The sequence below is a fragment of the Moschus berezovskii genome, chromosome 7 (genome assembly GCF_049115385.1).
Source record: "Moschus berezovskii isolate FMDL1 chromosome 7, NW_MosBer_1.0, whole genome shotgun sequence".
In the NCBI taxonomy this organism is placed as follows: domain Eukaryota; kingdom Metazoa; phylum Chordata; class Mammalia; order Artiodactyla; family Moschidae; genus Moschus; species Moschus berezovskii.
In genome coordinates this window covers 76,642,634-76,657,511 of record NC_142466.1, presented here as the reverse complement: position 1 = coordinate 76,657,511, position 14,878 = coordinate 76,642,634, and the positions used below count along the sequence as shown (strand labels likewise).

Sequence of the window (14,878 nt, the reverse complement as noted above, 5' to 3'; positions counted from 1 at the left end):
AGGCAATGGTTTTTCCCGTGGTCATGTATGGATGTGAGAGTTGGACTGTGAAGAAGGCTGATCGCCGAAGAATCGATGCTTTGTGGTGTTGGAGAAGACTCTTGAGAGTCCCTTATACTGCAAGGAGATCCAACCAGTCCATTCTAAAGGAGATCAATCCTGGATGTTCATTGGAGGGACTGATGCTAAAGCTGAAACTGCAATACTTTGGCCACCTCATGCGACGAGTTGACTCACTGGAAAAGACTCTGATGCTGGGAAAGGTTGGGGGCGGGAGGAGAAGGGGACGACAGAGAATGAGATGGCTGGATGGCATCACCGACTCTGTGGACATGAGTTTGAGTGTACTCCGGGAGTTGGTGATGGACAGGGAGGCCTGGCGTGCTGTGATTCATGGGGTCGCGGAGAGTCGGACACGACTGAGCGACTGAACTGAACTGAACTGAGGAAGGTACAAGGCGTTTCGTGCCTCAGGATTTTTACGCTGTTTGATGAATGTTTTCCCTTGCCTTCTTTCGATGAGCTCGCTTCTGTTACTGATCTTCTTGGAGGCTCCTCCTTTGTATCCCAGAGCAAACAGCATGCAGTGATCATCCTTTTCAGCCTGTTTGCCCATTCCACTGAGTTCTTCCCAGCCAGGGATCAAGTCCTTGAATAGTGCCTATGTGATTGTCACCGTGGATACCTCTACCCAGTACACCGCCCAGATCTGGCCTTCCCTAAGAGGAACGCTCTGCAACCATAGAGCGGCCCAGCCCTGCTACCAGCCGCCACCGCGTCCAGCGGACACTGGGAGTCACGATTTGCGCCTGCGCAAAGAGGCGGAGGTGGGGTGAGAGGCGGCCCTGAGATCTAGCGTCTGTGGAGCCGGCCTCTGTGCGCAAGCGCGGCGGGGACCGAAGGACAGCACAGAACCGCCTCCGGGGCGCGGAGGCTTGTTGGGAAGTCATGCCGGGTCAGGGGTGAATTCTTTCCTTCGCAGAGCCTCGGGGCTAGTGTCAGAGGCCTCTTCCCTTTTCCTTTCGGTAGAGAGGCCTATGGTAACGATATGAGCTTAATCGCATTTTCGCAGGGGCTTCACCCAAAGGAGGTCCAACTACCCTCCATTCCCCCGTTTTGCAGGCGCCCCCACGCCCCTGATACACATTCCTTCGTTCATTGATGTCTTCTGTATTATAATCTCTTCTCTCAGGCCCGGCTCGTAAGGAGCACGTTTTGGTTGCTGAGACAGCGCGGGAGTGGGGTTAGCAATGCCTCAGATAATCCTGTGAGATTTAGGGACAGTAGGGGGACTTCAAAGAGGAAGTGGGGCTCTAAGTTTGAAAAGGTGGGTAAAGAACAAAAAAGTTTACACCGAGGAGAGGGCCCTGCAGACCGGGAAAAGTCACAAGGTACAATGTGGAGGAAGAGATGGCAGTGGCAGTCCTCTGAGTAGAAGGGTTTCCTTGCAGCATTTGTAGCTTGGCTGGTAGTTTATGACATGGCTTGTTTTGTGACCCATGTCCCAAACTAAAGGGTGTGGAACTGATTTCTTGCTAAATAGAAATGATGAAGTCCTGTCATATTCCAATAATTTTCCAGCTGAACTAATGGAGCCTTGCAGAGTTTTATCTTCATTGCCCTGTCATCAGTCTTTCAGAGCTGAGGGGAGACATGCTTTTACCTTCACCCACCCTTTCACTATCAGACACTGGCGTGGCCCCTTTGATCTTTACAAAAGGCCAGGTCCATTGTCAAGTTAATCAGTTTGTATTCTGGGTTTGGTTGTTCTTCAGACCTTGAATCCAGATATGTATCAGTCAGTTCAGCTGCTCAGTCATGTCTGACTCTTTGCGACCCCATGAATCACAGCACGCCAGGCCTCCCTGTCCATCACCAACTCCCGGAGTTCACTCAAACTCATGTTCATCGAGTTGGTGATGCCATCCAGCCATCTCATTCTCTGTCGTCCCCTTCTCCTCCTGCCCCCAATCCCTCCCAGCATCAGTCTTTTCCAGTGAGATATACATAGAACTCCTTTGTTGTCCAATAGGAGGGGTTAGGAGATTTCCCACTTGACACTCTTCATTCATTTGTAACCCTAATAATGGGATGCTCTGCCCCATATAGGTGGTGCTGTTATGCCTCTGTTTATTGAGTGGTTTGTCTTCTTGATTGTTAAGCAGAATTTCAAATATAGCTATGCCTGTGTTAAGTATTCTTCACTACATTGTTCTGGGGTCAGTTTGTACCAATTTGCCTTACAAACGATTTTTCCTTTTTAGTTTCCTTTTCTGTTGCTGACCCTCAAAAAGGTATATGGCTTAGAGTAGATTCTGATGAATGAACAGATAGCAACAGTGAGGTAGTCCTGAGAACTGTAAGGGTTTTCTGAGGAAGAGGATATCCGAGGCTTGATTTCATCCTCCATTTTGATCATCTGATGTCCCACTATCTGGCAGCTCATTTATTTAGTGACCCAATGATCCTGAAATAAACCAAACTATCTGACTAGTGAATTCCAGGGTTATATAAGAATCCCAAGATAAATGTAATAGACCCAGGAGACACGCTACTGATGCAAGAAGCCTCTTAGACATTATCTAGCACGTGATTGGTTGTTGTGTTAATTATGGCTGGTGAGTATTTTTTAAACATGAAAGGTTTAAAGAACTAGGACTTTAAAAGTAATACTCATTTACATTTTTTCCAGCCCTTGTTATCGGTTATGGTTTTTGCAGTCTCCCTGTAATCATCTTTGCTTTCCCTTTCTGCTTTAGCACTTAGGTTAACACTTCATGTGGCAACATACATTTGTTGTAGATCTAGCTAAAAATCTTGGGTGAAGGACAGGTTGGCTGATGGTAGTTAAGATACAGAGAAGTGTTTTGGCTCTCTGGAGTTAATTCATCTTACCCCACAACCATGAGTATTTTGAAGAGTGGTCTTTTTCCACTCTTGGTTTAAACTTTGTAAGTTACTAGAACATTTTGCCACTTTATAGGGAAAAAAGCAAGTTCTTAATAAGTTTATGTTTGCAGAGTATAAAACTATTACTTCTTAGTAGGCTGTCACTTGTCATTAGAAAACTGGTACTTGGCTGAAAGTACTTCTTAAAATCTAAAAATCTAAAATTTGATCCTTCTTCCTCTGTCTGAATTATACTTTAGTGAAGATGGATAACCCTATTCGTTGGCAGAGCCAGCAAAAACAAATACATAAATACAGTTTGATGATCTGCAGTAAAGATTCTAGGTGTTTTTGTCAATGTAAGGTAAGTTTGCGTCAGGAAACACTGTCCAGAGACATTTGACTTGATGCCTAGGATAGCCTGGAAAGTATTAAATTCATTCTTCAACTGAATAAAAGCTCCACAAGATTTCTTGGAAAATCAAAGTTTAAAGATAACTGGCTTTTGCATTTATTAGGTTGACTCATCTGAAATTGCTGCTAACTGATCAGGAAAAAAGGCTCTTTTGGGGGTATCCCTCATAACTATCAAGAAAGGAGCAGCTTCACTGTTTAAAAAAGTCTGATGTGGTTGGGGAAGATTTTAACTGTGGCACTTGGTAATGATTGGACTGGGCTTAGGACTGCACTGGGGAGACACCATCTCTAGTGAGGTTCTTGCCTCTGAAATTGTTTTTGTGGAAGGAAAGGGAAGGGGGTATGGGGTTTTGCTTATCAGTCAGCATTTCAGGATAGTTGGGAAAGAGGGTTTCTTCTTCAAATATCTGTGAGAAAGTTATTTTTTTTGTCTTACTTACTGCAGAATTAGAACTCCAGGTCAAGGGAGCATGTGACTGGAGTGTTCTGCATATTAATGAAGGCCGACCATTTTCTATTAGGCTCAGAGACAGACTTGACTAAGATGAATCAATTCTACTTGCCTTCTAGGTATTATACATTTTTTTGGCCTGTGAAATAACTTTGGACCAGAGACCAAAACAGCAGACAAAGGCGTATCTAGTGGACAAGAGTGGCTCTCCAGAGCCTGTGATTACTGAATGTCACTCTGCATTAAGGTACAGAAGATATGGTAGTACTTAAATACTTTTCAATGTTCCTGGAAACTAAATGCTTTTACATCTGGGTCCTAAAAAGCAAAGGGGATGAGAAATAGTCCCTTTTATGGTAGCTCTGTTCTTCATTTGACAATTGTGGCTCATGAAATCTGCCAAGTATTTTGGGGGATAATATTTATCCTTGAACCTGTCAGGGTCTATGAGTGACACCCAGCCCACGGGCATATGTCAGAACATTAACTGGGGTTTTTGCAATTACTACTTCTCTCCTGGTTACCCTGTTGTTACCTGGAAGCTCATAAAGAGACAGAGAGGCTTCATTTGTTACAGCTGTGGATATTTTTTATATAGAGAATATATGGACTAAGAGAGTCCTGCTTTTAAAAAGATATAGACTCAGACTTCATCCAATGAGAAACAAGCTAATTTCAGAGTTGAGGGGTCCCTTGTCACTCACTGGCTTTCAGGATGCATGTTTCATGTGTTCAGAATGAGACATGTCCCTGCCAACACACTAGACTTGATTGCTGAAACCAGGTCAGTAGAAACCATTGAAGTTTATTGGCGGTCACAATGCTTACACTGTATGCAGCAAACACCCTTACAAGTCTATCCGCAACCTGATCACGCAAGAAAGGATTCACCACACAGTCGCCAGAGGAGAAGGAAAAAAAAAAAATTAACAGGCTTGTTTCTGGGGGTAGAGGAGAAAAATAAAAATAAAACCTAATTGATGAGTGTCCCATGGGCGAGAGCTGAACTAGAGATGCGTACAACTAGCAGCAACAGTTGTGGAAAAAGTACAAGGCAAATAGCTTTCTCCGTTAATTTTCCTCTGTAGGTTAATTTTCTTTTAATATTCAAAACATTTATTATGGTTTTCATTTTATAAAAATGTATATTTTTAAAGGGGTGGGAGAATGTTAAATACTTCATGCTAGGCAGACCTTGTTATTAAGAACCCCTCCACTGTAGTAACTTCCTCCAGTTCATACATTCACGAGTGCAGGGTACATATATAAATATCCACACACACACATCCACACACACTGCCTCGAGGGCTGGGGAAGACTAAAAGTTATTGGCCACACGTGACTGGGCCTCTGGTGGACTCATCCAAATTGCTCGACAGGAGAGCCACTGGCTCAACTCCTTTTCTCTGGTCTCCACTTTGAACAGAGACCAAGAACCCTAAATTATAGTTACATCTGACTTTTAAAAGCAAGAGGCATATGTCTGAGGATGGGGGATGGGCAAAGTAGGAAAGAGGATGAAGCTAAGAACACCAAACACTTTTAGCTGGAGTTGTCGGTCACTGCAAGAGGCCAAGGAACCCAGGGCGGCATCTAGGCTGACGGGGGAGGAGGGGTGGTGCTCCGCATGGCTTAGAGTTCCTAATAACAAGGGTAATATAGTAACAGGAAGTGATAATTTGGGGGGGCAAGGGAAGGGCAATAAGAAAAAATATACATTTGGAATTTTACTTTTTTTTTCTTTTTGCCTCTCTACACTGTGTCACTAAATATATCTCTGCACGTTCACACATCCTTGTCCAGTAAAGCTTCAGGCCACCAGAATACACATTTTTTCCTCACTCGCATACACAACCCCTCACATCAGCATTGGTGCACTAGACTCTGTAAAAATTTTTCAGTCACACTTTGTTTTTAAACTTGAGTCAATATAAACCTTGTTCAAAATGTTATGAAAAAATGTACATGTTTATACAAGGCAGGTTGTGGCAGGACACTGGGGGTTCTTTCCCCGTGGGTGGCCCCAGGAGGAGGAGGGCTGGAGACTCACACATTTGTGCCTCTATCTCCTCCCACCACCCTTCCCACCCAATCCCCCAGGAACCAGCAGCGCCCTGCCCCCCGAGTGAGTGCACTCACACCCCTATTCCCTGGGGAAGAAGCTAGTTGACCTTTGCCATTTTCCCCATACCCCTGGAGGAGGGGGCCAGGATCAGCCAGGCCCTCTCCATTATAATTGTTCGCCCCCTGGGTCAGACCAAAGGGACACTGCTCTGTACAGGTAGAGTCCAAGGAGGTGTCAGCTCATCATATCATTGCTATTCACTCCATACGTGGAATTCTTCATCGAGTCGTTGACTTCTCGACGGAATGCCGACAGGTTCTGGGTGAACCTACAGAGAGGAGCATGTAGGTTGGGGGAGCAGAGTAGAAGGGAAAGGTCTTTGCCAAAAATGTTTCTAGCAAGCAAGTGGCTACTGAGAGGCAGAATGTTTGAAGCAATGGGTTCTAAGGTCAGTTAATTTCAGTTCTAAGACTAAGGAGAAGTTGGGCTAGTTTTGCACCCCTTTCTCCCTGATAACTTCAAGGCAGGCTCAAGATCTGGTTAAATCCAGGGCTCTGAGGATCATTTCGGGCTCCTGGCAGCACAAAAGGAATCTCAATCTCATCTTTGTCAGATGGGAAGTAACCCTCACGAGGTGAGGGCTGGATGAGAATGAGGCTGTCTCATGTCTTAATGCCGAGAGACCTGTGCTGTCCAGTATGGTGCCGTCAGTCACAGGTGGCTGTGCAGCACTTGAAGTGCTCAGAGCAGCCGAGGAACTGAGTGCAATGAAGAGACATTTAAAGTTCAGTCCCCAACTGTACCTTAATTAACCCGAGTTAAAAGCTGTATTTTAAATTAATTAAAACGAAAGAAGATTTTAAAAATCAATTTAGGAAAACCTGACAAGAGTTCAGTTACTGGACAACTAAGTATGTCTGGAACAACTTAAGTATCAGAGTCTACTTTGTTAACTGTAAATCTTAGGAAATCTAAATACAAATTAAGTATTTCGGGTGAAAATTTAGCATCTGAATTGAGATGTCCTATTAATTAATTATAAAAGAGGCAAGATCTTGAAGACTTGGCACGATAAAAAGAATGTTAAAATTCTCAGTTTAAAAATACTGATTACACAGTAACGTATTATTTTAAGACACATGGGTTAAATAAATTATATTAAAATGAACTTTGTTTCTTTTTATAGCAACTAGAAAATTTAAAATTATTTTGCAGCTTGCTTTTCTGTTGGGCAGCACTTCTTTTTAGACGGCCTCTAGAAGACTTTGAAGGACTCTCCTACGTTTCAGTGATCTGAAAACTAACAGTTGCCCAGGATTTCTTGGCAGAGCCTTCGAAACTCACCTGTCTCTGTTTTTCGTTAGAAGGTTTCGCTCGATGCCTTCCATCAAGTTTTCAAAGCACAGATGCATAGCCTGCTGCTTCTCTGGTGGCTGGCTGTTCACGATACTGTTCCTTAGGTCAGAAAAATACTGCAGGGCAGAGAGAGAGAGAAGGTAAGGAGAGAAGAGGCAGAAAGGTAGACTAGCCCCTCATCACCTGAAGAACAGGAGTGTTCTAGAAGAAACAAAACTGGATACTTTTAAGTTCAAGCAAGCACCTGTAGGATATTATCTTACTTAAAAATTTAGAATTGTAAAGCAATAAATGCTATGAGGGTCACCTGATGCAGATTCTTCTTTTATAAGAATTTCTAGACTTATTTATGTCTGTTTATGGCAGAATTGGAACTAGAACGTTGGCCTCGCGTGCTCTGATCTCCAGAGGCTTCTCTCCTTGTCACAATTCCTCATCCTTCCCCTTCTGTCTGAACTGCTACAGGTGCTGACTTCTAATGTTGAAGTGATTATGTCCTATTCAGAGCGTGAATAGGACATGCTCAGAAAATGGGCCACTTTCTCTCTTTCACCACTGTGGGGGTGTTTCTGTCTTTCCCACAGTGCCCTGGACACCAGGGAGCTGGTTCTCCTACCTTTTCATTAAGTAGTATCAAGCCGAGTAGGGGTCGGGACATAGACCACTGGTTCCTACAGTCTTCGAAGATGATGATATTCAGCACCGTTGACAGCATCTGGGAATGGAGAAGCGGAGGCAGTGACCTGGTGTGTGGCTACCCAAAACAGAACTACAGATCCCAGACAGAGGAGTTTATTAGGCTGAAAGCCTTTTCTGTTGAGAGTAAACCAAATATTTCATGAAACTTCATTTAAATCTATTATAAGGTGAGTTATAAGATATTCCCTTTCCTGGTCTTTAAATTGGTTTGATAATTCATTTAAAAATGGACCTTTCCAGTTAACCCTGATTTTTATGGGTAATGGGATCGGTCAAGTAAATGATTATAATAGGCAAAATCACCCTGCACTAAAGCTCTCAGGATCTTGTCTCAGAAGAGAGAGATTTATAACATTTTGGGGATGTTCACCACTACTTAGAGAAAAACGTAGATAAAGATGAGGTTGGTTAAAGTATTATTGGCTAAAATTCTAAATTATTCCATTGATTCTTTTTCCTTATCTATTTTTATGTGGTGTATTTCTGCAAATCTTATTTTTGAAAAATGCTGCATACAAATTAATGGTAGGCATACGGTTTGATCTCCATGTGTGGTCAGTTATCTCCTTTTGTCATGCACTCTTTTTTCTTTTTGTTAAACCGAGAGCTTTATTTGAAAGGTAGAATGATGTGTAAGTTTTTTGGCTGCCATCTTAGTTCCCCAACTAGGGATCAAACCCGCGTCCTCAGCAGTTGATGCTTGGAGTCCTAACCCCTGGACTGCCCGGGAATTCCCTGTCCGACACTCTTCTATTGTGCAAGTGGCAGTATAAGTTTTACAGCTGGGTGCTCTTAACTCACACTCCATTTATAGCAATGCATGAGCAAAGCCACTGTCATGGAAGGAGGATCATGCTCATGGGACAGGCCCAAGGCATGGGGGCTGGGTCTTTTTTTTGAAGAAAAATTCAAAACCTGATTTTTTCAGATTTTCTATTTCCACATTCAGTGATTCCTCAGTAAACTCAAAAATCGGCTGTCATTTGAAGGCATAAAATTCTCCTTGGCAGCATTAACCAGGTGAGATGTTGGTTAAGTTCATTATCTTGCTGGGCCTCCCCCTCTCAGAGAGGTTCTCTCACCCATGCCGCCTCCTGCCCCTCACACTCCTCACCTGCTGGATCATCTCTGGATGCTGCTGCATGATATGCAGGAAGCGGTCACTCTCCTGGGTCAGGGGCGTCGTCCTCTTCTTGGTGCTACGTGAAAGCTGCTTGAAGAGGTATGTCACGATGTGGTCCAGGCAGGAGCAGCAACCTGTGCATACCATGGTGTCTGGAAGAAAGCAGGCCAGGGATGGAACAGAGCAGGGGTACTGAGCTGCCACTGGAGATGTAGATGAATGTGAGATGCCAAGCTTAGACCCCTCAGAGGCACCTATCTGGACTGAGGATGTGGCCGGTGTAGCCAAGACTACCACTTGGGATACTGTCTGTTAACCTCTCACCCTCATCTTACAGCAGGGTTTAATGCCAAATCTGAAAATGAGCTTGTCATAATAGCTAATAATAGAAATACTACTGAAATTATTGACTTCATATGATGTGGATTTACGTCTTCTGCTTCATAAAAAGTAACAAATAGCTTAAAATAGAGCAAGTGCTTTTATCGTGCCAGATACTGTGCTAAGGACTTTATTTTATCCTCTTGAGAACACCAGGAGGTAGGTGTTCCATTTTACCAATGAGTAAACAGAAGTGTGTAGAGGTTCTGTGACTTGCCTCAAGGTCTAGTAACTTCAAGTAATTGGAAGAGCAATGATCAGAATCCAAGCAAGCGACGTGAGCCTGTGCTTCGAGTTACCTGGGTGATGTCACTGAACCCAGCTTAGTACAGCCTATCAACACTACGGTTTGGTAAGAGTGGGGTGCTGAAACATTCTTTTTTCTCTGGCATCTCTGGGGAAGTGTGTGGGGGTAAAGCTGCAGGTGTCTGTGCATTTTATAAAGGGGACATCGCAGTGCAGCCTGCAGACAGCACTGACTTGGTGAAGCTCAGACCACAGGCCTAAACAAGTAAACCACGCTGCTTCTGTGCATGCCAAGGTTTTCAAGACGCTAAAAAACAGCCTTCTAAAGCAGGATCTGATACCTGGCTGGATAGTTCTAGATACGGTTATGCACCCTGCTGGAGCTAAGTGCAAATCAAGGAAGTGGCACAGAGGTGTGGCTAACTCACTGTGGCAGACAATTCAAAAGTCATTCTCTGTGCATTTGCAATAAATTATGATCATTTTTCAGTTGACTTATTCTTCCTATTTATGTTTTGCTCAGCTTAGTATAAAAATATATTTTATTCTCTGCACACATACACACCAACTAAGACAGCTGGCTGGCAGGCAGTGTGGTAACAAAATGGTTGACCAGAGCCAGGTGGAGTAGGATGAAAAGACTTATGGAGCAGGCTAGGTAAAACACCCACTGCTTCCACTGCCCTGAGGCTAGGATCCAAGCTCCCTGATTCAGCTGAAGGGCAGCCTCCATGACCTCCAGATCTGCCCTGCCTTCTCTCTCCCTCCAGCTTCACCTCACTCCTCTCTTGCCATCTGGAGTTCCTGGTTCTTCCTTGCCTTTGGGGGCTAGTACTTGCTGTTCCTGCTGCCAGGAGGCTTCTTCCCCAGTTCATCTGATGATGCCCATTCTGCGCCTTGCAGGACGCCCTCCTCAAGACCAGGAGTTCAGGTATTCTTCCGGGGTGCTCCCATAGCATTCTGTATTCACCCCACTGCTGTGTTTACACAGATAAGGGCGGGAACAGGCAGTCATCTGTTTATATGTCTATTTCATCTACCCAAGGGACAGGGACTAATTACTAGGTCTGGAGTGCCTAGTCTGTAGGAGGGCATCAGTAAGTATGTGTTGGAGGAGAATGTTCCCAAGAGTTATATACTCTGGCGTGAGGGTCAACTCCCCAAAGCAGTAATCCTACTGGGGCAAGATTCTCCCTTCTGCTTAGTGAGGTGGTAAAAGTCAATCGACCAGCCCACCCACCCCCCAGGTGCTTACCAAGTGCAGTAAGTCCTTCAGAAATGGAAGAGAGAATATACATGATGACATGAGGTTCCAGGCTTGCAATAAAGTTCATGTGGTCCTGGGTGAGGACTTCCAGTAGTGAATAGTAAGACTGGCTGAGCTTGGGGTAATCCTGTGGGAGAAGCAGGGTTAGAGTCAGCGGAGGCAATGTGTACCTCAGCACGTGTAAGCACGATCAGAAATAAACAGCTTAGTGCCCTTCAGATGGGAAGACAGAAGGGCCCAGTGGAGCTAGCTTCTAATTCTTCAGAGAAACAGTCAATCATGGCCTCAGCTAAAAAAAAAAAGAAAAAGGACTGACGTGATGAGGGACTCAGATTCTATCAACGATGAAGCTCAGGGCTTACCAGGAGGTCACTGTGGGGGATAGAGAGGAGCAGCTTGATGAAAGTCTGTAAAGCATTGTCCAGGGCATCATCCCCATAGAGACGGAAGACTCCAAAATTGACGTAGCTCCCGCTGAGGGCAGCCTTCAGCATGGAGAAACAGATGGAGATGCCCTTGAGCTTCAGTGCATAGACCTGATCCTTTGGGACCTCTCCTAGTGTCAGGATGCGATTGCCTGAGTAGACGAGATATATTTATTCAATCACGTGGTAGCTGACAGTTCACACACCAACTCAACCCTGTTAGTCCAAAAGCCCTTGGCATCGAGTGGCGCTGTAACACGAGTGTATGAATAACACAGCATGCCTTGGCAGTGTTGTCCTGGCTATTGCCAGGGCTCGGCTGAGACCCATACCGTGGAGTGTGGTGACTGGGCTAGAATTCACTTCCAGAGTTCTGCTCCTCGTAATTGCTTACCATACATTGTTATCATCTTGCTGGTTTCTCTGAAGAGTAAGATGCCATTGGGGGATGAGACATCAAACTGGAGTCGTTGGGATCTGAGCAGGTAACACAGAGGAGATAAAAGTCAGAGGTATGTTGCTGGAAGACTCACTCTTGCCTGAGTACCTTAGGTGATACTTTTTGCGTGAAGACGCAGACTGCCTATCCTAATGTGAAATAACCAAGTTAATCCAAGACAACCAGTGATGTAGCTTGTATCTTGAAGAAAAACATGATACGTTCAAGTTCTGCTGCTCAAACCAAAAACATTTAAAAGAAACAAAGAAAATGAAGCCAGAAATAAAATTATTTTAAAAAATTCTCAATTTGATTTAAAGTACAGGTTCTAGCATAGTCACTGCTTGGCTGTACTCACTCACAGCCCTGCAGACTTTAATCTATTATATATTACCTCTCTAGCTTCAGTGGCAACTGCGGGAGGGGTACAAGCATTGTCCCTACTTCTGAAGAAGAAGAAAAGCTGTGAAGGGACTGAGAGTGCTACCTGGGGAGTCAAGCCGGGAGGGCAAACAACGTCAACAACCTGAGTTTTGCATTCCTGACTGTCCCCTAGGCCACAGTTCTCCTCCTTGGCTTGCTCCTCTACTGCTTAATGAGGTCGCTGACTTCATGGCTGGTAAGGCCTCAGAGCAACACGAGTCCTCTTGATTCTTCTTTCCCCCTCCCCACAGAGAATCCATCAAGATCTAGCTCTCCAATATGTCCTGAACCCCCCACCAGCTGTGAGGTCCTTCTGCTTCCACTCTTGCCCCTAGGGTCTCATTCTCCACGTGATGCTAGAAGGACATCTTTAAATAATGTCAAGGAGATAATTTTAATCCCTGCTTAACATACTCCAGTAGCTTCCCACATACTGAGAGTACATACCACGCTTCACTGCTGCTGTACTAAGCTGCTGCATGATGTGTCTGACTGGTCGCCCACCATGGTCTCCCCTCTCCCTAGGCTTCAGCCAGCAAGCTCATTCTGTCTTAGGACCACTGCAGTTTTCTCTGTTTTGACTGCTTTTTCCCTCTCCTTGCAGGGAATACCACAATGCTTCTGGTCCATCTATATTACTGTCTCTGAGAATCCTTCTCTTCTTCAACTCCCTTGTTTTATTATTTTTTTCAAATGATCTTCCACACTTGTTTTACTGCCTATCGTCCCTCCAGAATGTAACATCTAACTGGACAGAGGTTTTGTCTGGCATAATCAATATCAAAGTGCCTAAGTGACAAAGAGCAAATGTTCTTAAATGTTTATTTTATAAATAAGTCTTAACTATAAGCCTCACAGGTGGCTGCAGCCTCTGTGACTATCACCCACTTCTTCACTAAGGTAGTTGTAAAAATGACTAATTCTCTCAGGTGTGCCAGTACAGATGCAAGGCAGATGCAGAGCTGAAGTTTAGTGAAGTCAAGGTGCTGAAGTCTTTTCTTTACGCCCCTAAATTGCTGGGCAAATCTAAAATGTAGTATTTTGGAAATCTTTCTTAATTTAAGATAAACCTTCACTGATCCAGCTGTCATCTGCCTAACAATGAATACATAATGGGACATATGTATACTTGTGGCTGATCCCTATTGTAATTATCCTTCAATTAAAAATAAGTAAATGGAAAAGAAATTTATAATTGAGACTCTTGGTCGCCAGATTCACTTAAGAGTGGGTATCTTGAGACTCTTTTTAAAAAGTGACTTACTTCCTGCAAGCAGGTATGGCTTTGTGTGGGTGGGGAAATCCTTCTTTCAAACAAACAAAAACAGAACACAATCTATCAGGTTTTCAAAGTTTGACACAGTGAATGTTAGAACCCTCTACAATCTGCTGAAAACACTAGATAAAACAAATAATCGTAGGGCCCACTCAGATGAAGGGCAGTGGGGCCTTTTGAGAATCTCCCTGCTTACCTGTTGTGGACCAGTTCAGCCATCAGCTTGAGCACAGGTGTAGTGCAGGCTGGGTCATGGTACCACAGCTCAATGGCCCGCTGCAGGATGGGCATGTAGGAGGGGTAGCTGTAAATGAAAAGCTAAGGAAGAATTCTGAATCCCAGAAAGGTACAGAATTTCTCAGCACTGGTCAGGCACAATCTGCCAAATTACAGTTCTCTGATTTCCTGTCTCCTGCTTGCTAATCTTAGAGTCTTTCTAAACAGAAAGTTCTAGAGCAACTGTGTGTCCTTTACCTTATAATAGGCATCTAAAGACACACTTTAACTTACATAATGCCTTTCTTCTGAGAAGCACAATGCATTTCATCCGGTTATCTGTCCTCTTACCACTTCTGTGAGGTGACAGGGAAGCATAACTGTACATAGCTTTTTGAGGAAACGGAGGCACTTAGATGTTAAGTGATTTGTTACAAGTTATGAAGTTAGTAAGGTTAGCCTTTCTAACTTCTAGTACAGCTGTCTTATTTATTAGTAGATTGAAAAATCTCTTTCCTAAGTGTAGCAAAATTCACATTCAATAATTCCAAAGGGATTTATAACTGGGACCCCAAATGGAACCGAGGAGCCCCACCTCACTCACTTCTCAATCTCAATGACCAGGCAGCTTCGTGTCATTGGATCACCGAGGAATGAGAACTCGAAAGATATGGCTGCCTTTTGGGTAACTCTTTACCTTCTCAGCCTCACAATTCCTTCCTCCCACCTTCCCCAATGACTGCATCACCCATTCACCCTCCAGGTAAAGCTTGCGGAGGTGCACTCCTAGCTTGAGTCAGGATACATCCATTCGAACAGCATCATGAAGCTGGTCTTGGCATTGAAGGCGAAAGCTATCCCTCTCAGGTCTCTTACGAGGCCAACTAGAGTTCGCTGTGGCAGAAGGCAAAAATATGTTAAGACAGAAGAAACACGAAACCTATCATCACCTGATGGGAATGTCATCTTCCTCCTCCCATCATTCAACAAATACTCCTTTGCAAGTATTCTGACTTGATCTCTCCCATACTAGACAGAGAAGTGCAATCTCTTCTCTTGGAAAACTAGTTTTGGATGCTTTTTATATCCAGAGAAAGGGATAATTTCCTGGCCCATCATGGCAAAAACAGAGGCTGATAAGATTTTAAGACATTAATGTGATAAAACATATGTAAAAAATGGAAAAGCAAAAAGGTTTATTTAAG

The 14,878-nt window shown here is 44.0% G+C and overlaps 1 protein-coding gene across 2 annotated transcripts in view; it reads right to left on the bottom strand.

Annotated features, from left to right (window-relative positions):
- Positions 1–4,542: 4,542 nt before the first annotated feature.
- The window catches only part of XPO7 (exportin 7), a 36,090-nt gene continuing 25,754 nt past the window's right edge, over positions 4,543–14,878 (bottom strand). For both annotated transcript variants that reach the window (XM_088838005.1, XM_088838006.1), the window contains exons 20-28: positions 14,479–14,567; positions 13,654–13,761; positions 11,714–11,796; positions 11,257–11,471; positions 10,883–11,021; positions 8,992–9,152; positions 7,795–7,893; positions 7,167–7,294; positions 4,543–6,150 (exon numbers count right to left, since the gene is read on the bottom strand). In XM_088838005.1, coding sequence (XP_088694131.1) covers positions 6,057–6,150; positions 7,167–7,294; positions 7,795–7,893; positions 8,992–9,152; positions 10,883–11,021; positions 11,257–11,471; positions 11,714–11,796; positions 13,654–13,761; positions 14,479–14,567 — 1,116 coding nt within the window. In that variant the 3' untranslated portion in view covers positions 4,543–6,056. The remainder of the gene's footprint in view (positions 6,151–7,166; positions 7,295–7,794; positions 7,894–8,991; positions 9,153–10,882; positions 11,022–11,256; positions 11,472–11,713; positions 11,797–13,653; positions 13,762–14,478; positions 14,568–14,878) is intronic.